The sequence below is a fragment of the Hoplias malabaricus genome, chromosome 7, assembly GCF_029633855.1.
Source record: "Hoplias malabaricus isolate fHopMal1 chromosome 7, fHopMal1.hap1, whole genome shotgun sequence".
Classification (NCBI taxonomy): domain Eukaryota; kingdom Metazoa; phylum Chordata; class Actinopteri; order Characiformes; family Erythrinidae; genus Hoplias; species Hoplias malabaricus.
Window position 1 is genome coordinate 43,114,091 of NC_089806.1, and position 23,857 is coordinate 43,137,947.

General features: G+C 42.7%; 3 protein-coding genes across 15 annotated transcripts; all 3 read left to right on the forward strand.

Annotated features, from left to right (window-relative positions):
• Positions 1-1,210: 1,210 nt before the first annotated feature.
• Positions 1,211-3,857, forward strand: LOC136702088 (E3 ubiquitin/ISG15 ligase TRIM25-like). 5 transcript variants are annotated; one of them, XM_066676962.1, is made up of 7 exons: positions 1,225-1,815; positions 1,992-2,087; positions 2,273-2,506; positions 2,604-2,782; positions 2,846-2,849; positions 2,974-3,016; positions 3,325-3,857. In XM_066676962.1, the coding sequence occupies exons 1-7, from the start codon at positions 1,225-1,227 to the stop codon at positions 3,855-3,857; spliced, it is 1,680 nt and encodes a 559-aa protein (XP_066533059.1). The 5 variants fall into 5 exon arrangements, with proteins under 5 accessions (XP_066533062.1, XP_066533059.1, XP_066533058.1 ...); XM_066676965.1 differs by lacking the exon at positions 2,846-2,849 and having other exon boundaries at positions 1,211-1,815; positions 2,604-2,763; positions 2,960-3,016; XM_066676961.1 differs by lacking the exon at positions 2,846-2,849 and having other exon boundaries at positions 2,604-2,763; positions 2,969-3,016.
• Positions 3,858-12,587: 8,730 nt separating this feature from the next.
• On the forward strand, positions 12,588-15,904 carry LOC136702039 (tripartite motif-containing protein 16-like). Of its 9 annotated transcripts, none has more exons than XM_066676865.1 (7): positions 12,588-13,276; positions 14,191-14,286; positions 14,403-14,636; positions 14,734-14,893; positions 15,063-15,088; positions 15,190-15,211; positions 15,345-15,904. In XM_066676865.1, the coding sequence occupies exons 1-7, from the start codon at positions 12,686-12,688 to the stop codon at positions 15,893-15,895; spliced, it is 1,680 nt and encodes a 559-aa protein (XP_066532962.1). In that variant the 5' UTR covers positions 12,588-12,685; the 3' UTR covers positions 15,896-15,904. The 9 variants fall into 9 exon arrangements, with proteins under 9 accessions (XP_066532962.1, XP_066532957.1, XP_066532959.1 ...); XM_066676860.1 differs by having other exon boundaries at positions 15,078-15,109; positions 15,172-15,211; XM_066676862.1 differs by lacking the exon at positions 15,063-15,088 and having other exon boundaries at positions 14,734-14,924; positions 15,195-15,211.
• A 2,165-nt stretch (positions 15,905-18,069) lies between these two features.
• Positions 18,070-22,945, forward strand: LOC136701903 (tripartite motif-containing protein 16-like). The gene is made up of 6 exons (XM_066676689.1): positions 18,070-18,891; positions 20,629-20,724; positions 20,903-21,136; positions 21,234-21,393; positions 21,715-21,771; positions 22,076-22,945. Exons 1-6 carry the CDS (start codon positions 18,301-18,303, stop codon positions 22,606-22,608), a joined length of 1,671 nt encoding a protein of 556 aa, XP_066532786.1. The 5' UTR covers positions 18,070-18,300; the 3' UTR covers positions 22,609-22,945.
• Positions 22,946-23,857: the final 912 nt, after the last annotated feature.

Here is a 23,857-nt window from a genome sequence, read left to right on the forward strand (position 1 = left end):
CTGGTGAATCAGGTAGTTTGGCCTGGCTAACAATCCTATAGTTACTTTTTGTGAAACCGCAATGATTTCTTCATTGAAACAGGCATTAACACTTTTTTACTGGCTGAATTTTTGTGGACATTTAGTTGCATTTTCCATCAATGTCTGCACTGTGTTAAATTTCTAAGTGAATTTAACTCTAAAAGTTTAACTGCTGCTTCTGTATAAACTCTACTGCTGTGTGTTAAAGGCTGTAATTGTGAGGATACTTAAACGGTAGTATTAATAAAATGACCAGTTTTTCTCACAAGAAATACAGATTTCTGCTCAAATCAAAGTACATCAGTCATTTAAAATAAAATATTTTATAAACTATATTTAATACATAGAGCACTTAACAGCACATTCATTCATTCATTTATTGTCTGTAACCCACATCCAGCTCACGGTCCCAGTGGGTCCAGAGCCTACCCAGAATCACTGGGTGCAAGGCAGGAACACACCCTGGAGGGGGCGCCAGTCCTTCACAGGTGACACATACTCTCACATTCAGTCGCATCTATGGACACTCTTGAGTCACCAATCCACCTACCAATGTGTGTTTTTGGAGCATGGGAGAAAACCCACACAGACACAAGGAGAACACACCATACTTTTCACAGCTGGAGCTGTGACAGAGACACTACCTGCTGAACTTCTACAAACTCGAGTCCATTTAAACAATTAATTCTATATTTCACTGTTAATTGTGTCTCTACATGTGATTTCCTTGTTGTGCCTTTCCTTGGGTGTTGTGGGTGATGGAGACACTGTCTGTAGTTTTAAATTCATGTTTATTTACAGAAACAGTGTCTTATGGGTTCTTAAGGATCCCGTGAGAGAGGTTTCCATTTCTGTGCTCTGCTCTCTCTCTCCCCGGCTCTTGGCTAGCACTTCAATATATATGATTCTTTACCCTTCCAAATACAGTGAATATGAAGTTTGGGTTACATTTGCACATCCAAGGGACTGAGAGAGAAGAACTAAGAGAAGTGAACATCTCTTAATGCTGCTTCTAATACCATATGTATAAAATACACGTTATCGTTTTCAGTCTCCTCCTCTTCTGTCTTTCCACCTCCTTCTCTCAGTGACACTGTAACTGCCACAGAATCAGAAAGCCACTCCTTCTCAGAGAAAATGAAACAGAACTCAGCTCTCTCACAGTCTCTGTCTCTCTTTCTCTCAGGGGGCAAGTGCAGGAAAATGGCAGAGGCCAGTATCTCAGTAGATCAGGACCAGTTCATGTGTCCAGTCTGTCTGGATCTGCTGAAGGATCCAGTGACTGTTCCCTGTGGACACAGTTTCTGTAAGGTGTGTATTAATGGCCGCTGGGATCAGGAGGATAAGACGGGGATCTACAGCTGCCCCCAGTGCAGAGAGACCTTCACTCCGAGGCCTGTTCTACGCAGAAACAACATGCTGGCTGAAGTGGTGGAGAAACTGAAGAAGACAGAGCTCCAGGCTCCTTCTCCTGCTCACTGTTATGCTGGACCTGGAGATGTGGAGTGTGATTTTTGCACTGGGAGGAAACACAAAGCCATCAAGTCCTGTCTGATGTGTGTGGCATCACTTTGTGAAACTCACCTTAAACCTCATCTGGAAATTCCAGCCTTGATCAAACACAAACTGGTCAAAGCCGCCACAAAACTACAAGAGAACATCTGCTCTCTACACGATGAAGTGATGAAGGTCTACTGCCGCACTGACCACAGCTGTATCTGTTATTTATGTACGATGGAGGAACACAGAGGCCACGATACAGTCTCAGCATCAACAGAAAGAGCAAACAAACAGGTCAGAGCTTCACCTGCTGAGGACAGTATTTTAAATCAGTTCTGTTTCATGTGTGAGTAAGAATTATGGCTTTACAGTAAACACCACAGTGTCAAAGTCTGTTAAAACAACATCAGATTCTTAATTAATGATTTACTCTTATCTCACAGTTCATAAAGTGTTTATTTTCTATCCAGAGTCGACTGAAAGATTTGCAGAGGGAATCTCAGCAGAGAATCCAGGAGAAAGAGAAGAAGCTGCAGGAGGTGAAAGAGGCTGTGAAAGCTCTTAAGGTGAGTAGTGAGGAGAGAGCGGCTGGAGCAGATATTCCACCCCTCAGTCCCACTCTCCTCCAGTCGGACAGTGAGGAGCTCAGTGCTGGACACTTACAGACCCTACACAGACACAGTGTGGAGTACCATGTGTGTGTGTGTGTGTGTGTGTGTGTGTGTGTGTGTGTGTGTGTGTGTTGTAACAGAGCTCTGCACAGACAGCAGTGAGGGACAGTGAGAGGATCTTTACTGAACTGATCCGCTCCTTTGAGAAAAAGCGCTCTGAGCTGACAGAGCTGATCAGAGCTCAGGAGAAGGCTGAACTGAGTCGAGCTGAAGAACTCCTGGAGAAACTGGAGCAGGAGTTCTCTGATCTAAAGAGGAGACACACTGAGCTGGAGCAGCTTCCACACACAGACGATCACATCCATTTCCTCCAGGTAACACTCACTGTGTGATCTATAGAGAGATTTGAAACTCAGGAAGGCTCTAAAAGATCTGTATTCCTGTTCTCCTTTACCCTTCTGTATTCTGTAGAGTTTCCAGTCTCTGTGTGTCTCTCCTGGACCCGATGACTCACAGAGAATCAGAGTTAATCAACATCTCTCATTCGACACAGTGAGGAAGTCTCTCTCTGATCTGAAAGAGCGACTGGAGGAATTCTGCAAAGAGGAGTTCAGTAAAATCCCTCCGCTCGGTAAGAGGAGACCCCTTATGTGAAATATAGTGACGGACACAGTTCTTCCTCAAGTACAGACTAAAGAAAGACAGGAGATCAGCAGAGTTACACAGTGGAGAGAGTGTGTGGAGCTTTCCCCTGTCTCTCCTCGACTCTGCTGTTACTGAGAAGATTTTATTAAATATTTATTAATAGAAGATTTCTGTCTCCACAGCTGCAGCAGTTCAGATTTTACCCCCAGATCGACCGACCAGAGAATATTTTCTGCAGTGTATGTGACACACACACACACACACACACACACACACACACACACAGACTCCCCCCCCCCCCCCACACACACACAGACACACACTGAAACAAAATACACACAAATACACGACCATTCTCCACACACCAAGAGATTTACACAAATATTTACACATTAATATAAACCCAAATAAAAAACTAACATTTTAATCTTCAATAAGAAATATGATTAGAGAGAGAGAAGGCAGAGCACAGACACATAGGTGTTTCTTTAAATATCTTCATATTCTGTGAATAAAGGTTTTTTGGGTTTTATTTAACACTTTTTAGATTTCTGTCGTCTGACCCTGGACCCAAACACAGCACATCAGGAACTCATTCTGTCTGAGAATAACAGAGAAGTGAGAAACAGTGGGAGAGTCCAGGGTTACCCTGATCATCCAGAGAGATTTGACAGCTTGTGGCAGGTGTTGAGTAAAGAGAGTGTGAGTGGACCCTGTTACTGGGAGGTTGAGTGGAGCAGTAATAAGAGACTTTTCTTGAACATATCAGTGTCATATAAAGGGATCAGCAGGAAAGGAGTGGGTAATGAGTGTGTGTTTGGACACAACGATCAGTCCTGGAGTCTGAGGTGTTATTCCTCTCTCTCTTTCTTTCACAACAACATTGAGACTGAGATCTCAGCCCGGTCCTCCTCCAGAATAGGAGTGTATGTGGATCACGGCGCAGGAACTCTGTCCTTCTACAGCGTCTCTGACACAATGACCCTCCTACACACCGTCCACACCACCTTCACTCAGCCGCTCTACGCTGGGTTCTGGGTTGGTTGGGAAACAAATGTGAGGTTATGTGATCCACAATGAAGATGTGCTCTTCGTGGGAGGTCAGGGTCAGCAGTGGACCGCTAGTTTGTATTTAAAGGACGGTGTAAATTCTCTTCACTTTTATAACTGGAAAAATGTTGTCAAGCCTTTCACTTTTGTTGCAGTGCAGTGGTAGAAATGTTATCGTGATTTCCTCTGTGTTGATTTCCACCGTGTTTACTTGCTTATACGGCCCAGAGTGGTCTTTTTTATCCTCTATAATATAATAACTAAAGTCTATGTAAGAGGTTTATTAGGTGGGACTATGTTTCTCATGAAGTAACTAAAGCAGAGAGTTTAAAACGTGTTGTGAACATCTCACCTGTGATTAAATTAAATCCATTTTCTTTGTTGTTGATAAATCACTCATCCCCTGCTACATGTTGCTGTATGTGAGTTCTCTCTGAGGTTTCTCTTAAACCTGCTACAGACAGAGTCTTACTGTGGGTTAAGCCTCAGTATTTTAAATTGAGTTGTGTTTGAGAGTACAGTCTTGTCTTGTGTGCCCCAGAGTCCTAATGCTCTGATTAGCTACAAAATAAACAGATATCAGTCTTTATTCATATTCTTCATCTGTCAGTGTTCACTGTGCTCACAACATGCAGCAAACAATGAGAACTTCAGCCACGGACCCTGTGTCTCCTCTGGGTTTTCATCTCTGTTAGACACCAATATTTAGGAGATCTTTCTCCTTTTAAATCAAACACTGAGTTAAAGACTTGGGGGATTTTATATTTAGAATTTAAACTGTTAAAATTACAATGTAACCTTCATGAATACATCCACAGAGTGAGAGTAGATACAGTCTGTAATGTTTCATTTTAATGTTATTGTTTTTATATTTTATTTTTTATTATATTTATTGTTTGTTTTTTCTGTTTTAATTGTAGTGTGATATGATGAATGTGTATTAATTTTTAATAAGAAATTTGACTCTCTGGGATTTGATTTTAATACCGAGACTTTAGCTGGTTTTCAGAGACATCTCCAAGACAAGATTGGAATCTGAGATAAGTTTTTCAGAAAGAACTGGCCCCAAATTGGTGCCTGAAGGTCTGTGACAGAGTCATAAAACTGACACTATAGGCCCTTTTAAGGACAGTTTACGACACAGGGTCTTGGAGGGTCATGCAACTCTTTTCAAATGCAGAATGCAGAGAGACACACAGACTCGACCTTGATTAAAACTGTCTTCTCACACATTTTGAAAGATTGTTAAACAAAATAATCACACATTCCTTAATTCCTTGGTTTACCTGATGAACAAGTTGCCTATGGCCACAACTGTTTGAAATTAATTCCATTTGGAAAATCAAAATGGGTGGGAATAATTTACATGTGTTTAAAGTAAATGTTTTATATGAATTCATGTAGAACCAAGGTAGACACATACTGTGTGTTATTTGGTTAAGAATTATGTAAAACATGGTTTTCTGAATGATATTACTTTGTTTAACATATAATCTTTTATAGTGCAAAAGTTTGATTCAAAATCTTGGGATGGTGATTCAACAGGAATCGTCTTTGTCTTGTCAAGGGTCATAAGTTTTATGATGTCACTACCAGGAAGCAGCCAATCAGGTATTCAAGGCGGGTTTTCTAAACTCTGGTTAAAAGCCCAGTGGCGCAAAATCTCTAGAGAGAGAGAGAGAAAGAAGAAACCCTTCACTTCACACTTTTTCTCTTTTAAGCCTTTTTCAAGGCTAAAGAGAGCAATGGCTCAGGTTTTGAAATGACTCTCCAGCCCTCTGCAGGCGTCAGACTCTCATGGCTTTCTTTAAACAGTCTTTGGCCCCGGAAGCGTGGTTCAGAGAGAACAGAAGTTCTATTTTAATTTTATCTCTAGTAGAAAACTATAGTAAAAAGGGCTGTAGTTTATTCCAGCAAAATTCATCGCCACCCAGAGCATGAAGGAGACCTCAGACCTCTGACCCTCAAAGTGATGACAACAACTTCCGGACCAGCGACGGACAAGGCGGCCACACGCACCCTCAGAATGACCTTCTGAGATGAGGCCCAGGAGACACCTGCATGGACCTGTCTCTCACAAGGTGGCACATTAGCGATGACGAAGAATCCCCACAGAGAACAGCACGACACCAGCTCTGATGGAGGGGTCGCCATCTCTAAAAAGGGGGAGAAATGGAATGCTAGCGGCTGCAGCTCTACAAAGCCCGCGGCTGCAGTGCTCCAGGATACGTAAGGTCACATGGTTTCATTTCTTTCATTGCTCAGGAGTGGTGCTGAATGCTTGCTGGGATCAACAATAGCCTTTCTAGAATTTAGGGTAATTATCATAGAGAAATTCCTTCATACAGGGGTTGGACAATTGCACTGATGGTGTGTTTTATTCTATTCCTTCATTTTAGTTTTACACCTATTTTCATGCTGTCAGTTTGAGTAAATCTACCAAATCTGACCAGTGTGTGACGGGAGTCATCTGTCTGTCTAATTGAAGAAGGGGGTTCTCTTTAATGAGGGCAGAACACAGGCCATGGGAGATGTTCAACTTCACTTTCATGTTCATCAAACCAATCTTTCACCAGTCTTGCTGTGTGTATTGGTGCATTGTCGTCCTGATACACGGCCCCGCCTTCAGGATACAATGTTTGAACCACTGGATGCACATGGTCCTCCAGAATGGTTCGGTAGTCCTTGGCAGTGACGCGCCCATCTAGCACAAGTATTGGGCCAAGGGAATGCCATGATATGGCAGCCCAAACCATCACTGATCCACCGCCATGCTTCACTCTGGGCATGCAACAGTCTGGGTGGTACGCTTCTTTGGGGCTTCTCCACACCGTAACTCTCCCGGATGTGGGGAAAACAGTAAAGGTGGACTCATCAGAGAACAATACATGTTTCACATTGTCCACAGCCCAAGATTTGTGCTCCTTGCACCATTGAAACCGACGTTTGACGTTGGCATGAGTGACCAAAGGTTTGGCTACAGCAGCCCGGCCGTGTGTATTGACCCTGTGGAGCTCCCGACGGATAGTTCTGGTGGAAACAGGAGAGTTGAGGTGCACATTTAATTCTGCCGTGATTTGGGCAGCCATGGTGTTATGTTTTTTGGATACAATCCGGGTCAGCACCCGAACATCCCTTTCAGACAGCTTCCTCTTGCGTCCACAGTTAATCCTGTTGGATGTGTTTCGTCCTTCTTGGTGGTATGCTGACGTTACCCTGGATACCGTGGCTCTTGATACATCACAAAGACTTGCTGTCTTGGTCACAGATGCACCAGCAAGACGTGCACCAACAATTTGTCCTCTTTTGAACTCTGGTGTGTCACCCATAATGTTGTGTGCATTGCAATATTTTGAGCAAAACTGTGCTCTTACCCTCTGCTAATTAACCCTTCACACTCTGCTCTTACTGGTGAAATGTGCAATTAATGAAGATTGGCCACCAGGCTGCTCCAATTTAGCCATGAAACCGCCCACACTACAATGACAGGTGTTTCAGTTTCATTGTCCATCCATTCATTATCTGTAACCGCTTATCCAATTTAGGGTCGCGGGGGGTCCAGAGCCTACCTGGAATCATTGGGCGCAAGGCAGGAATACACCCTGGAGGGGACAGTTTCATTGTCCAACCCCTGTATATTAATCTCCCTGTTCCCTCGTGTATCGCTGTTATCCATTTCATTATATGAATGTACAATCAATATTCATTATTTGATATTATTATTAATAAACCAGTTGTGTGATAAAACCAATCCCTGGTTAATTGTGTGTGCACTTTTCTTGTACAGAATTATTCCTTCTAGTTCAGATTCAATTTTGGAGCCAAGAACCTACTGCGGGTCAATGATCATTATTCACTAATAATAATTAATTCTAGCTAATTCTGCTGTATAATATGTGAAGATGGCCTATTTGTCCAAGCTAAAATTGTACAGTGTCAGGAGCGAGGGACGGACTGATGGAGCGGACGCATTCGCTAAAGCACAGATAACGTTTAATTTACAAAAGAACAACAAACAGAGAGCTTAACATAACAAGATGACTAACAGATAGCTAACAGAGGCATGGACAAAGGAACCAAACGAACAGAAGAGGAGTAAAGACAAACTAGAGATACGGACAGACTGGAAGACAAACTAGAGATACGGACAGACTGGATAACACAACTGACTAAACACGATACAGAGAACATGAGAACAATAGAACAATGACCAACCACAGGAAGTGCAGGAAGGGGACTTAAATACAGACACAAATGAGAAACACCTGGACAGATAATGAGGACGGGTTAACACATGACATGGACGAGGAGGCGGGACGAGGGCGGAGACAAGGATATAAACAAAACATAGTCAGGTGACTGACAAAGGGAGGTAACAAAAGACTGGAATGGACTGGACAAGATGGGAGTGGACACATGAGACTGGATGGGGTGCTTAACATTAGACAAGACACTGGAAGGGAACAAGGACTGGACCGGAGACAGGACAGATGACGGGACTGAGTGCTGGGACTGAACGGGAGCAGAGACTGGTGACAAGACACTGGACAGGATAGGAACATTAGACTGGACAGGGGTATGTGACTGGACAGAAGACAGGACAGGTGACATGACACTAGACGGATACGGAGACTGGACATGACTAACAGGGGACTGAACATGAGACCGGACAGAGGGTTGGAACGGGGGCTGGACAGGAGACGGGACTTGAGACAAGACAGAGGGTTGAAATGGGGACTGGACAGGAGTAACAGGGGACTGGACATGAGACAGGACAGAGGGTTGAAACGGGAACTGGACAGGACTTGACAGGGGAACAGGGTCCAAGACATTCACAGGGACTGACACAAACACAGTGACCGGGACTGGGACAGAGACAAAAACAGACACGGGTACAGGGACAAGGACAGAGACAGGAACCAGGACAGGGACAGACATGGGAACCAAAATAACAGGTGGGTGCCCAGGACTGGCTAATGTCTGTGGGGCAGTCTGAGGAACCAGCCTGGGCACAGTTCTGGGGACCTACGGACATGGACAGGAGCGGCCGTAGCCACAGTCACGGGGACAGGAGCGGCCGTAGCCACAGTCACGGGGACAGGAGCGGCGGGTGCCGCCACCACGGGGACAGGAGCGGCGGGTGCCGCCACCACGGGGACAGGAGCGGCGGGTGCCGCCACCACGGGGACAGGAGCGGCGGGTGCCGCCACCACGGGGACAGGAGCGGCGGGTGCCGCCACCACGGGGACAGGAGCGGCGGGTGCCGCCACCACGGAGACAGGAGCGGCGGGTGCCGCCATCACGGAGACAGGAGCGGCGGGTGCCGCCATCACGGAGACAGGAGCGGCGGGTGCCGCCATCACGGAGACAGGGGAACCTGCGACGTCGTCCACGGAGGCAGGGGGACCTGCGACGACGTCCAAGGAGACAGGGGGACCTGCGACGACGTCCAAGGAGACAGGGGGACCTGCGACGACGTCCAAGGAGACAGGGGGACCTGCGACGACGTCCAAGGAGACAGGGGGACCTGCGACGACGTCCAAGGAGACAGGGGGACCTGCGACGACGTCCAAGGAGACAGGGGGACCTGCGACGACGTCCAAGGAGACAGGGGGACCTGCGACGTCGTCCAAGGAGACAGGGGGACCTGCGACGTCGTCCAAGGAGACAGGGGGACCTGCGACGTCGTCCACGGAGGCAGGGGAATCTGCGACGACGTCCACGGAGGCAGATGAATCTGCGACGTCGTCCACGGAGACTGGAGAACGTGCGACGACGTCCACGGAGGCAGATGAATCTGCGACGTCGTCCACGGAGACTGGAGAGGCGCACGCCGCGCTCACGAAGAGAGGCGCGGCCGGAGGCGCTGCGTTCACGAAGATAGGCGCGGCAGGAGGCGCCGCGTTAACAAAGACAGGCGCGGCAGGAGGAGCCGCGTTTACGAAGACAGAAGCGGCTGGAGGCGCCGCTTTTACAAGGACAGGGGTTTGTGCTGCTCGCCGGGCTCGCGCTGGAGCTGTAAAGGGTTTAGGGGGTTTCACAGGCGCACCCTTTAAATCCCTGTTAGCCCCAACTTCGTCGTTCTGACGTTGGAGGCTAACAGCCCCTACCCTTAACGCCCCCCCAAAAATTTCCCCGGACCTAAGGGGGTAATCCTCCAGCGAGGGGGAGACTCCAGCCCGCTTCTTTCGCCGACTCCTACGACTCGCGCTGGAGCAATCACTCGACTCGTGAATCGACTCCTCCCGAAGGCGCTGAGCCACTGTGGCATGTATCTGTCGGAGCCGGCTACTCCATTCCACAGCCCTGTTAAACGGATTTTCTGTTCTAGCTGCGTCCATGTAAAGGTTGGTAATTCTGTCAGGAGCGAGGGACGGACTGATGGAGCGGACGCATACGCTAAAGCACAGATAACGTTTAATCTACAAAAGAACAACAAACAGAGAGCTTAACATAACAAGATGACTAACAGATAGCTAACAGAGGCATGGACAAAGGAACCAAACGAACAGAAGAGGAGTAAAGACAAACTAGAGATACGGACAGACTGGATAACACAACTGACTAAACACGATACAGAGAACATGAGAACAATAGAACAATGACCAACCACAGGAAGTGCAGGAAGGGGACTTAAATACAGACACAAATGAGAAACACCTGGACAGATAATGAGGACGGGTTAACACATGACACGGACGAGGAGGCGGGACGAGGGCGGAGACAAGGATATAAACAAAATATAGCCATGTGCTAAAAGCACATGGCCGGGGACAACAGACATGACAGGACGAAGGCGTGACATACAGATAAGACACTGCATATTATTTAATGATTCCCAAAATTAGAATTTAATAAAATGAATTAAATAATTAATTATAAATAATATAATAATTAATTATCATTGACTCCGCTATGTAGTATTTATGCCACCGCAACGAGTGCATAACTACTTCCACTACATCATGAAATCTCTTATAGTGTAAACATGGAGGAGTAATATTTTACACTCTGCAACACACAACAAATCATTTATTTAATTATTAATTAATGGATTACACTGCATTTCTCTGTTTGTTTTACTGTAACAGGAGCAGTGAGAAATAATAAACAGACCATGAAAGGCCATGCACTGCACTAGTTTTCACACAGGTGACAGATGATGTTAAGCGTCATGTGAAGGAGTGTGTTATAGAAAATAAATAATTATCAATGTCCACTTTATGGCCAACAGTCTGTAGACACTGAATCATGCTTTTTTCTAAAATGAAGGGTGTTAATATAGGGTTTGTTCCCCTTTGGCTGCAGTTACAGACCAGTGATGGGGGCTTTATAGCCCTCTGACTGTCTCAGTCTAGCTCTGTGTCCATGTCTCTGATGGGTGAACATTAAAATAACTGAATTCATAAACATTTAGATATGTGGTGTAAGTCAAAATTTATTTAACTAGTGATACCCACGCTAATGGACCGTGTGGTAAATAAGTTTGCACCAATGTTCTTTCACCAAAAGAGGGCAGTAAAGTTAAAGACTGGTCTTGCTGTTGTTTAATAATGAGATATGAATGATTGTACAATTATAGATTTAAACAAGGCTCTACAATATCGACAGACTTAAAATTAATTAAAACCAAAGTTAAACACACAAAGGAATAATTACATTTACCTTTTTACAAAGAGCTGTATCATAAGTGTGTGAAATAATGATTAATTTATTATCAAAAGAGACGTTTATGAATAGATTATAAATTAATTCTTGTGATTACTGCTAATGTCAGGCAAACGTCCAACAAGAAAAAAGAGAGACACAGCAGCTATAATAAAGTAAAAATACTGAAATATAAAAGAACAGAAACTCTCATTTGCTGTTCCTAGTTCATCCTTCCTGTCACTATTTTCTACAAAGTCTGCGGAAAAATCTGGGGAAATTTTAAATGTAGAAAATTAGATTAATATCATTTTTAAATCTCAGATTCCACATTATGTAAACTGTACAGAAAGTTTTTTTTATTTCTAGAAGGGGCGGGGTTACTGAAAGCTGTGAGTGAAGTAGCTAGTTTGGTAGGCTAATTGTTAAAAATATTTATAATATAAATATAATATTTAAATACATTTTGTGGAGTTATATTTGATGTTTTGTAAAGACTCATGTTTTACGGTACTACAGCCATATTTTTTAATATTATTAAGGGTAAAAGAGACAAATAAGTCGCCATTCAAATATGCTGAAGCAGGGGATTAGCATAGGCAGCTAACAATCTTTTATTTATTTTATGTGATTGCACAGTGATTTCTGCATTAAAACAGGCTTTAAAACATTTATTACTTTAAATATTTACAGTATAAAATGTTTGTAAGTTGCATTTTCCCTTTCTGTGTGGTGTACATATTCTCTAAAAGTTTAAAAGCTCTGTGTCTTTATGAAACTAATTTTTATGCTACTTCATAGCGCTTATCTCATGACCAACTTCTACAAAATTTCTCAAAATAATAATAATAAATTAAATAAAAGGACACAACACAACAGCACAGTGACAGATATTTCTGTCACATATATCTGGAAAGTGCTGTCATTAGAAATATTTGTTTTTTCTTGATTATATGGGTTTTCTTAAGGTGTAGATCAGAGGATTTGCACAGCCTGGATTACATTGACACACAGGAAACCCTTTAATCTACTAATTCTACATTTCTGTGTTTGAGATACAAAATTATGTCTTTTCTTCAGTCACCTCCTCTTTTGTCTCTCCACCTCTTTCTCTCTGTGACACCGTAACAACCACAGAAGCAGGAAGACACTCTAGAAAACAGAAACTGAACTCTCTCTCTTTCTCTCTACGAGTTTATGAGTGCAGGAAAATGGCAGAGGCCAGTATCTCAGTAGATCAGGACCGGTTCATGTGTCCAGTCTGTCTGGATCTGCTGAAGGATCCAGTGGCTGTTCCCTGTGGACACAGTTTCTGTAAGGTGTGTATTAACAACTGCTGGGATCACAATAATCAGAGGAGGATCTACCGCTGTCCCCAGTGCAGAGAGACCTTCACTCCGAGGCCTGTTCTACGCAGAAACAACATGTTGGCTGAAGTGGTGGAGAAACTGAAGAAGACAGAGCTCCAAGCTCCTTCTCCTGCTCACTGTTACGCTGGACCTGGAGATGTGGAGTGTGATTTCTGCACTGGGAGGAAACACAAAGCCGTCAAGTCCTGTCTGATGTGTGTGGTGTCACTTTGTGAAACTCACCTTAAACCTCATCTGGAAATTCCAGCCTTGATCAAACACAAACTGGTCAAAGCCTCTACAAAACTACAAGAGAAGATCTGCTCTCTACACGATGAAGTGATGAAGCTCTACTGTCGCACTGACCAACAGTTGGTGTGTTATCTGTGTACGATGGAGGAACACAGAGGCCACGACACAGTTGCAGCTGGAGCAGAAAGAAAAGAAAAACAGGTCAGAATTTTGTTTCACGTTTTGAACAATATTTAAACCAGTTCTATTCAGCCTATGATTATGAGTTAATTCTCTAATTATTAACAAGTGAATGTGGTCAGGGTGAATTATTGTGATCTAACCAGCTAACACCCATCTACCCACCTATATCCTGTGTCAAGATCTGTTTAAGCAACATACTACTATTAATTAGTGAATGATTTACTCTTATAATAATAATAATAATAATAAAAAATTTTTATTTGAAAGCGCCTTTCAAGTGACCCAAGGACACTGTACAATAGATAATAATAAAAAAAATAAAAAAATAAAATAAAAAGTCAATAAAAGGTAAATGCACATACAAACATAAAATAACCATAGAGACATATACATAGTATCATCTATGTGCTAGTTTAAAAAGATGAGTTTTGAGTCTGGTTTTAAAAACATCTACAGATGAACAAGCTCGCAGTTCGTCAGGAAGACTATTCCACAGCTTTGGACCCGCAACACAAAATGCTCTATTTCCAATGGTGCTTAGCTTAAAATGTGGGACCTCAAGCAAATGGAGGCTTGAGAACCGAAGAGTACGCACTGGAGAGTATGGTTGCAGTAGACTACTTAGGTAAGAAGGGGCAGGGTCATGCAAGGATTCAAACACCAACACAAGCAATTTGTACTTTATTCAAATTTTATATACTTCACTGGAAGCCAATGAAGACGACTTAGGACTGGAGTAATATGCTCCCAAGGTCTTGTATGGGTCAGCACCCTAGCAGCAGAATTCTGCACATACTGCAACCTGCTCAAAGCCCGAGCAGGGAGGCCACACAACAGAGCATTGCAGTAGTCAAGTCTGGAAGTAACAAATCTCACAGTTTTCTAAATCTAACTTATCTCACAGTTCATAAAGTTTTTTTATTTTGATCCAGAGTCGACTGAAAGATTTGCAGAGGGAATCTCAGCAGAGAATCCAGGAGAAAGAGAAGAAGCTGCAGGAGGTGAAAGAGGCTGTGAAAGCTCTTAAGGTGAGTAGTGAGGAGAGAGCGGCTGGAGCAGATAGTGGAGGAGCTCAGTGCTGGACACTTACAGACCCTACACAGACACAGTGTGGAGTACCATCTGTGTGTGTGTGTTGTAACAGAGCTCTGCACAGACAGCAGTGAGGGACAGTGAGAGGATCTTTACTGAACTGATCCGCTCCTTTGAGAAAAAGCGCTCTGAGCTGACAGAGCTGATCAGAGCTCAGGAGAAGGCTGAACTGAGTCGAGCTGAAGAACTCCTGGAGAAACTGGAGCAGGAGATCTCTGATCTAAAGAGGAGACACACTGAGCTGGAGCAGCTTCCACACACAGACGATCACATCCATTTCCTCCAGGTAACACTCACTGTGTGATCTATAGAGAGAACTGAAGCTCAGGAAGGCTCTAAAAGATCTGTATTCCTGTTCTCCTTTACCCTTCTGTATTCTGTAGAGTTTCCAGTCTCTGTGTGTCTCTCCTGGACCTGAGGACTCACCGAGAATCAGAGTTAATCAACATCTCTCATTCGACACAGTGAGGAAATCTCTCTCTGATCTGAAAGAGCGACTGGAGGAATTCTGCAAAGAGGAGTTCAGTAAAATCCCTCCGCTCGGTAAGAGGATAGATTTTATAAAGATGTTCAGGTAACTGTCAGAGTTTATTCTGAACAGAGTTTTCAAAATGAACATCTTCTCGACTCTGCTGTCCAAGAGAATCTTTTATTAATTCATAAAAGATCTAGAAGATAGCACATGTTCAGTCCGATTGATGATTTACAGCAGAAACATTCACTGGAGTTCTGTTCCCTGTTTCTTTTTTCTGGATGAATGTCTTCTGTTTTTCTGTTGTTGATCATTTGGTTTCTGTGTCTCCACAGCTGCAGCAGTTCAGGTAGTTTTACGCTCCAAGACCAGAGAAGATTTCCTGCAGTGTATGTGAAACAAAACACACACACACAGGCACTAAAAACACTAACCTTTCACATGTGAGATGGAAGAGCACTGTTTCTTTCATGTTTATTTTCATATTCTTTGAATAGAAGACATTTTCTTTTCCATTTTTAGATTTCTGTCGTCTGACCCTGGACCCCAACACAGCACATCAGCAACTTGTTCTGTCTGAGAATAACAGAGCTGTGAGAAACAATTGGAGAGACCAGGGTTACCCTGATCATCCAGAGAGATTTGACGGCTGGTTTCAGGTGTTGAGTAAAGAGAGTGTGAGTGGACGCTGTTACTGGGAGGTTGAGTGGAGCAGTGCTGTGGGACGTGTTCTGTCAATATCAGTGTCATATAAAGGGATCAGCAGGAAAAGGTGGGGTAAGTGTTGTAAGTTTGGACACAACGATCAGTCCTGGAGTCTGCGGTGTTCTCCCTTTTTCTCTTTCTTTCACAACAACATTCAGACTGAGATCTCAGCCCCGTCCTCCTCCAGAATAGGAGTGTATGTGGATCACGGCGCAGGAACTCTGTCCTTCTACAGCGTCTCTGACACAATGACCCTCCTCCACACCGTCCACACCACCTTCACTCAGCCGCTCTACGCTGGGTTCTGGGTTGGTTCAGACTCAACTGCACTGTTCTGTGATCCAGAAAGAAGATATTCATTCTCATGATGTGAGATTACGATCAGTCGAGTGGACCACTAGTTTTTAAAGGATGGTATAATTTTTTCTCACTTTTTTAACTGTGTTAAATGTGTGCAATTTTATCGCAGCATAATGAAAGAAATATTAATTTTATTTCCTGTTAAATAACATCATGATTATTCACTTATTCTGCTCAGGGTGGTCTTCTTTTTCTTATATAATATAATATTTTTTTAATACAATATATAAGGTTTATCTTAAACCTGCAACAGACATAGCCTCACTGTGGGTTAAGCCAAGATTACTGTAAATACATTTAATAACGTTGGGATAAGGAGCAGAATTTTGTCAGTGTTTACCACACAATTTTAATGGTCTATCAAGCTCCTGCTAAATTAACAGAAAGGCTATTTGTATGGGGATTATAATCCAGGGAGTGAGACTCATGAAATACTAAAGCCTAGAGTTTAAAACAAGGTGTGTGTGTTTTAACATGTCATTAAACTAAATCTGTGTTTTTGCTGTTAATAATTCACATCATCCAACCTGTTTCTGTATCTGAGTTCTCTCTGAGATTTATATTAAACCTGCAACAGAGAGGGGCTTACTGTGGTTTAAGATTATTGTATTTAAATTAAATTAAGTAATATTTAATCACAGTAATCATACATTAATTAATAATTTAGTAATAAAATTGGGATAAAGTTTTGTCAGAAATAAAATATATCTTTGCTAGTACAGAACAGGCTGGTGAAGGCTGAAACAGGGGGGAGAACTCATATCATTTTTGGGCAGGAGTCCAGGACGGTTTCAGAACCTGTGTGAAGCCGAGCCCCCAATAATTACAGGTTTTATAGATGTTTAAGTGCAGCAGGAGGGTCTTGGACGAGAGCGTTTATGTTACAGCGGTAAGCTTGTGAGGTTCTTTGGTCGAGGGTTTGGTTGGTGTCCTGGATCCTGAGAAGGTGAGCGGAAAGAGGTCAGTGAGTGGACAGAGCAGGTTGTGATATTTAGTTTATGTCAAAATCTGTTTAACTAGTGATACATATTGGATTGTGTGGTAAATGAGATTGATCAATGTTCCTTAACAACAAGAGGGCAGTAAAGTTGAAGACTGGTCTTGCTGTTGTATAATGGTGATGAAACATGAATTATTGTACAATTACAGATTCAAACAAAACTCTACATCGACAGGCTTAAAATACAGACAAAAAGAATAATTAAATTCGCTTTCTACATAGAGCTGTACTGATAAGTAATGAATACAGCTATTAAAAGAGAAATAGCAGGATCTCTCCTTCCCTGAACCTGCATAGTTCCTCTTTTCTGTCGTTATTTTCTACAAAGTCTCAGTGGAATCTGAGGGGGAAAAGGTTCATAAAATATCCGTTTTTTATCTCAGATTCAACATGAAATTTCCAGAAGAGTGGAACTGATTGAAAGCTCTGAGTGAAGCGGCTAGTTTAGTGAGATAATGGTTGAAAATATTATTGTTAGCTTCCAGGCTAAAGCTAATGTTCCAAAAGATTTGCTGAATTATTATTATTATTTTTTTTTTATTATTTTTTTGTCAGTTTTCTTTGATGAGCTGGGGTTTAAAATGCTTTAAGGAACTACAACCATGTTTTTCATTTCTATTAAAGGAAAAGATGAAGTTGCCATTTAATGTGTTGGAGCAGGGAGATTAGCCGAGGGAGTTAAACAATTTGTTTTCCAAGTCGACAGTGGTTTGTGCATTAAAATAGATTTAACACTTTTATTACTGTGAGTTTTTACTCTCTAGTATTTGGAGGTAGTTGTATTTCCCCTTTTCTGCTGTGTTTTCAGATTCTGTGTGAATTAAAGTCTAAGGGATGTTTTCACAGACAGAGAAACTACCCTGAATTTTGAATTGTGATCTTCCATTGAAAGAGGATAGAGTCCAGGACTAGGATTAATCCCTGTCTGGGGAAACCACCTCTAATTCTTTAACAGCTACATCTATTTAAACTCCACTGCTGTCTGTGTTAATCTAATATCAGACGTCTACAGAATCTCTCACAACATTTACACAGTTTTACATTAATCAAAGTACATCTGTTTAAACAAACACAGAGGACTACAGCACAGTCACAGATTTTTCTCTTATTTTATCTTTTATATCTGTTTATTTAAATGCTGCAATTATAAAGTGTGTCAGATTCTCTACAAACTGGAGTCTTTTTAATCTACTGCTATATTTCATCTCTTCCTTGATCTTTTCTTCAGTCTCCTCCCCTCTCTCTCCCTCCCTCCTCTCTCTCCACCTCCTTCCCTCTGTGACACTTTAACCACAACAGAATCAGGAAGCCACTCCTTCTCAGAGAAAACGAAACTAAACTCAGTCTGCAACTCTCTCTCTCTCTCTGTCTCTTTCTCTTCCTCTTCCTCTCTCAGTGAGCGATTGCAGGAAAATGGCAGAGTCCAGTATCTCAGTAGATCAGGACCAGTTCATGTGTCCAGTCTGTCTGGATCTGCTGAAGGATCCAGTGACTGTTCCCTGTGGACACAGTTACTGTAAGGTGTGTATTAATGACTGCTGGGATCAGGAGGATCAGACGGGGATCTACCGCTGCCCCCAGTGCAGAGAGACCTTCACTCCGAGGCCTGTTCTACGCAGAAATAACATGCTGGCTGAAGTGGTGGAGAAACTGAAGAAGACAGAGCTCCAAGCTCCTTCTCCTGCTCACTGTTACGCTGGACCTGGAGATGTGGAGTGTGATTTCTGCACTGGGAGGAAACACAAAGCCGTCAAGTCCTGTGTGGTGTGTGTGGCGTCACTTTGTGAAACTCACCTTAAACCTCATCTGGAAATTCCAGCCTTGATCAAACACAAACTGGTCAAAGTCTCCACAAAACTACAAGAGAACATCTGCTCTCTACACGATGAAGTGATGAAGATCTACTGCCGCACTGACCAACAGTTTGTGTGTTATCTGTGTACGATGGATGAACACAGAGGCCACGACACAGTTTCAGCTGGAGCAGAAAGAAAAGAGAAACAGGTCAGAATTTCACATTCTGAAGTGATTCATATCAGTTCTGATTAATCTGTGAATAAGAGTTCATTTTCTGATTAAGAACAAGTGTTTTGCGTACATTGGAATCACCAGCCAACACCCAGCTTTCAGCATATTTGCCTTTACACTAGTGCTGCACCAAAACTCTATATAACGGTATTTTTCAACATTATATCAGTTTCACTGTATTTGACTGTTTTGGGGTTTTTTTTGACATATTTTTTGTTCATGACGTGTTGAGCGCATTGATTGCGAGTAGAATTTCTGCAGTAGAGTGGTTAAGAGTACCCTACTCCACTGTCATGTTGTGAGAATTTTACATTGTACTAAAAATAAAAACATTAGTATTACAGGTACACTGTAAAAAATGTCTGTGAATTTTTTATGGTGGAAAACTGTAAAACCATGACAGTAAATGACTGTAAAATCTAAAAAGGTTGAAAACAGTTTCTGTGACAGTGAAATACCGTAAATACTTTTATCAGCCAAAATACAATTTTTTACATCTCTTTACTGTAAAATATACATTATTTCACTGTTAAACACACAAACCATTAGGGATGGTACAAGTGTCCAAGGACTGGGAGGAGCTGAGACTCATTAGGGAGCTCCCAGCATGCTTTGCTTCTCCATATTTTCTGTGATTTTCAGAGTTTCTTTGTTTTTTTCTGTCTTTGAGACTTACTGATTTTGGGTTGCATTGGGGTGATCACTGTGTGTGTTTGTGTTTCTGTGCATATGTGTCGAGATGTGAGTTGGTCAGGAAAGTTCACCATCAGCCTATGTTTTCAGACAACTTCAAAACTATTGGCTAATTTTCACAACTTACGTAAACCAGCTACACTCTGTTAATGTTATCAATCTCTCACCGATTTCTTTTTTTTTTAGGAAACTTTACCTTCATTAATTTACAACATATTAAAAAAAATAAAGGGTATTTAGATGTAAAGTAGCCATTTTCCTGTAAAGTGGCCTAGTCTCCGCGCCTCTTTCACACACTGATAACTATAAGCTGTGACTCATTTGAGGGCAGTGAGCACCAGCTCCATGCGCCGGGTTTGTTTCACCAACTCACAACACGCATCGGTGCTCAAAAGAGCTCTGAATCCTTACAAAGCAGTTACTGACACATCATTAGGGCTCTTCTTACAGAAAGTAGATGAGTTTGACCATGAGCTCATCTGGCGTTTAGCAGCGTATTTATGGAATCATCATTGACAAGTGAAGAGGCAGCATTTTTCTTATTATTATTATATTAATTTTCACAACATCCATCCATTATCTGTAACCGCTTATCCAATTTAGGGTCGCGGGGGGTCCAGAGCCTACCTGGAATCATCAGGCGCAAGGCGGGAATACACCCTGGAGGGGATGCCAGTCCTTCACAGGGCAACACAGACACACACACATTCACTCACACCTACGGACACTTTCGAGTCGCCAATCCAACTGCAACGTGTGTTTTTGGACTGTGGGAGGAAACCGGAGCACCCGGAGGAAACCCACGCGGACACGGGGAGAACACACCAACTCCTCACAGACAGTCACCCGGAGCGGGAATCGAACCCACAACCTCCAGGCCCCTGGAGCTGTGTGACTGCGACACTAACTGCTGCGCCACCGTGCCGCCCATTTTCACAACATACACTCTGTTAATTTTATCAATCTCTCACTGTTTTTTTTTTTTTTTTAGAAAATGTTACCTTTTTATTTTCTATCCAGAGTCGACTGAAAGATTTGCAGAGGGAATCTCAGCAGAGAATCCAGGAGAAAGAGAAGAAGCTGCAGGAGGTGAAAGAGGCTGTGAAAGCTCTTAAGGTGAGTAGTGAGGAGAGAGCGGCTGGAGCAGATATTGCACCCCTCAGTCCCACTCTCCTCCAGTCGGACAGTGAGGAGCTCAGTGCTGGACACTTACAGACCCTACACAGACACAGTGTGGAGTACCATCTGTGTGTGTGTGTGTGTGTGTGTGTGTGTGTGTGTGTGTGTGTAACAGAGCTCTGCACAGACAGCAGTGAGGGACAGTAAGAGGATCTTTACTGAACTGATCCGCTCCTTTGAGAAAAAGCGCTCTGAGCTGACAGAGCTGATCAGAGCTCAGGAGAAGGCTGAACTGAGTCGAGCTGAAGAACTCCTGGAGAAACTGGAGCAGGAGATCTCTGATCTAAAGAGGAGACACACTGAGCTGGAGCAGCTTCCACACACAGACGATCACATCCATTTCCTCCAGGTAACACTCACTGTGTGATCTATAGAGAGAACTGAAGCTCAGGAAGGCTCTAAAAGATCTGTATTCCTGTTCTCCTTTACCCTTCTGTATTCTGTAGAGTTTCCAGTCTCTGTGTGTCTCTCCTGGACCTGAGGACTCACCGAGAATCAGAGTTAATCAACGTCTCTCATTCGACACAGTGAGGAAATCTCTCTCTGATCTGAAAGGGCGACTGGAGGAATTCTGCAAAGAGGAGTTCAGTAAAATCCCTCTGCTCGGTAAGAGGAGACCCTTATGTGAAATATAGTGACGGACACAGTTCTTCCTCAAGTACAGACTAAAGAAAGACAGGAGATCAGCAGAGTTACACAGTGGAGAGAGTGGGTGGAGCTTTCCCCTGTCTCTCCTCGACTCTGCTGTTACTGAGAAGATTGTATTAAATATTTATTAATAGAAGATCTATAGGTTATTTGCCTGTGTTCAGTCGGTTTGACGATTTAAAACATAAACATTTACTGGAGCTCTGTTCCCTGTTTCTTTTTTTCTGGATGATCGTCTACTTCTTTCTGTTGTGGATCATTTGATTTCTGTCTCCACAGCTGCAGCAGTTCAGATTTTACCCCCAGAGCCAACGACCAGAGAAGATTTCCTGCAGTGTATGTGATACAGACACACACACACACACACACACACTCACACACACACACACACTCCTACACACAGACACACACACACAGAAACAAAATACACACAAATACACCACCATTCTCCACAAACTAAAATATTTACACAAATATTTACACATTAATATAAACCCAAATAAAAAACTAATATTTTAATCTTCAATAAGAAATATGATTAGAGAGAGAAGGCAGAGCACAGACACATAGGTGTTTCTTTAAATATCTTCATATTCTGTGAATAAAAGACAGATTTATTGATTTTTTTAACTCTTTTTAGATTTCTGTCGTCTGACCCTGGACCCCAACACAGCACATCAGGAACTCGTTCTGTCTGAGAATAACAGAGTGGTGATGAACAATTGGATAGACCAGGGTTACCCTGATCATCCAGAGAGATTTGACGGCTGGGGTCAGGTGTTGAGTAAAGAGAGTGTGAGTGGACGCTGTTACTGGGAGGTTGAGTGGAGCAGTGCTGAGGGACGTGCAGTGTATATATCAGTGTCATATAAAGGGATCAGGAGGAAAGGAGTGGGTAATGAGTGTGGGTTTGGACACAACAATCAGTCCTGGAATCTGTGGTGTTCTCACTCTCTCTCTCTCTTTCACAACAACATTGAGACTGAGATTTCAGCCCCGTCCTCCTCCAGAATAGGAGTGTATGTGGATCACGGCGCAGGAACTCTGTCCTTCTACAGCGTCTCTGACACAATGACCCTCCTACACACCGTCCACACCACCTTCACTCAGCCGCTCTACGCTGGGCTCGGGGTTAGTAGGGGATCATCTGCAAAGTTGTGTGATCCAGAATGAAGATGTCCTCTTCGTGGGAGATCAGGGTCAGCAGTGGACCACTAGTTTCCATTTAAAGAAACTAGAAATTGAATGTATTTTTTAAATAAAAGGAATTTTCAGCTTTCCATTTGATTTCTTCTGTTAGACAACACCAAGATTATTTTGTTATACAGCTGTGTTCAAATGATGTAGTAAACAAAAACTCCACAAACACAGAGTTACAGATGTTTTTCTTTGGACAGTGACGATATGAAAGAGTGAAAGAGAAATAACTAAAGCCTAGAGTTTACAACATGTTGAGATCTCCTCACCTGTGACTAAATTAAATTTACTTTGTCATAAATAAACCACATCATCCACTACATGTTGCTGTATCTGAGTTCTCTCTGAGGTGTATATTTACCTGCTATAGACAGGCTTTTACTGTGGGTTAAGCCAAGATTATTGCCATTAAATAAATATTCAATAGTAATATTTAATTACAATGACCATAAGTAAATTGGGATGAGGAGTAAAGTTTTGTCACTATTTACCCCACATCCCTAAAAGTACCAACTGCTACTAAGTTAAATATTAAATGTACAAACCCCTTTTCCAACACTGAGACATTTTATAATTTGTAATTAAAACACGAGTCTGTGATGTGTTCACACTCTTGAAGCTACCGAAGCCCATAGAAATATTTCCATTGTTGTCACTCGGTTGTATTTTGTGACTCTAAACACATTGAGGTTTTGACTCCACAAAAAAATGGTGACGGGGTCAAGTTGAGTGTGAAAAGTTTATAGAGTATTGAAGAATTGAAGCTCCAACATTTTGAATCATTTACAAACTTATTTTTGAAAACTGTGGTAAATAAGATTACACCAGTCTATCCCAACCACAAGAGGGCAGTAACGCGGAAGTTGATGTCCTTGTGGAAGGGAAAGCCCAACCAAAAATCCAAAACCTGAGTTCTGAAAGTGATACATAAATTCAGAGGTAATGGAGACTCCTGTCAAGACCCGTGGGTCTGAAAGGATGTGGCGCTTGAGATAATAATCCCCAATGCATTAGTGTGTGTGTGTGTGTGTGTGTGTGTGTGTGTGTGTGTGTGTTTTCAATGTCATGGATGGTTTAATGAGCCATTCTTATTAATGTCTGATAAACTGGGCTTTTTGTGTTCTCTTTGGAGCGTGTTGAACTGTGATGACGGCTCCGGTTTCCTCCCACAGTCCAAACACATGTTTGTAGGTGGTGCTACTGTCCACAGTCCACAATGTGTAAG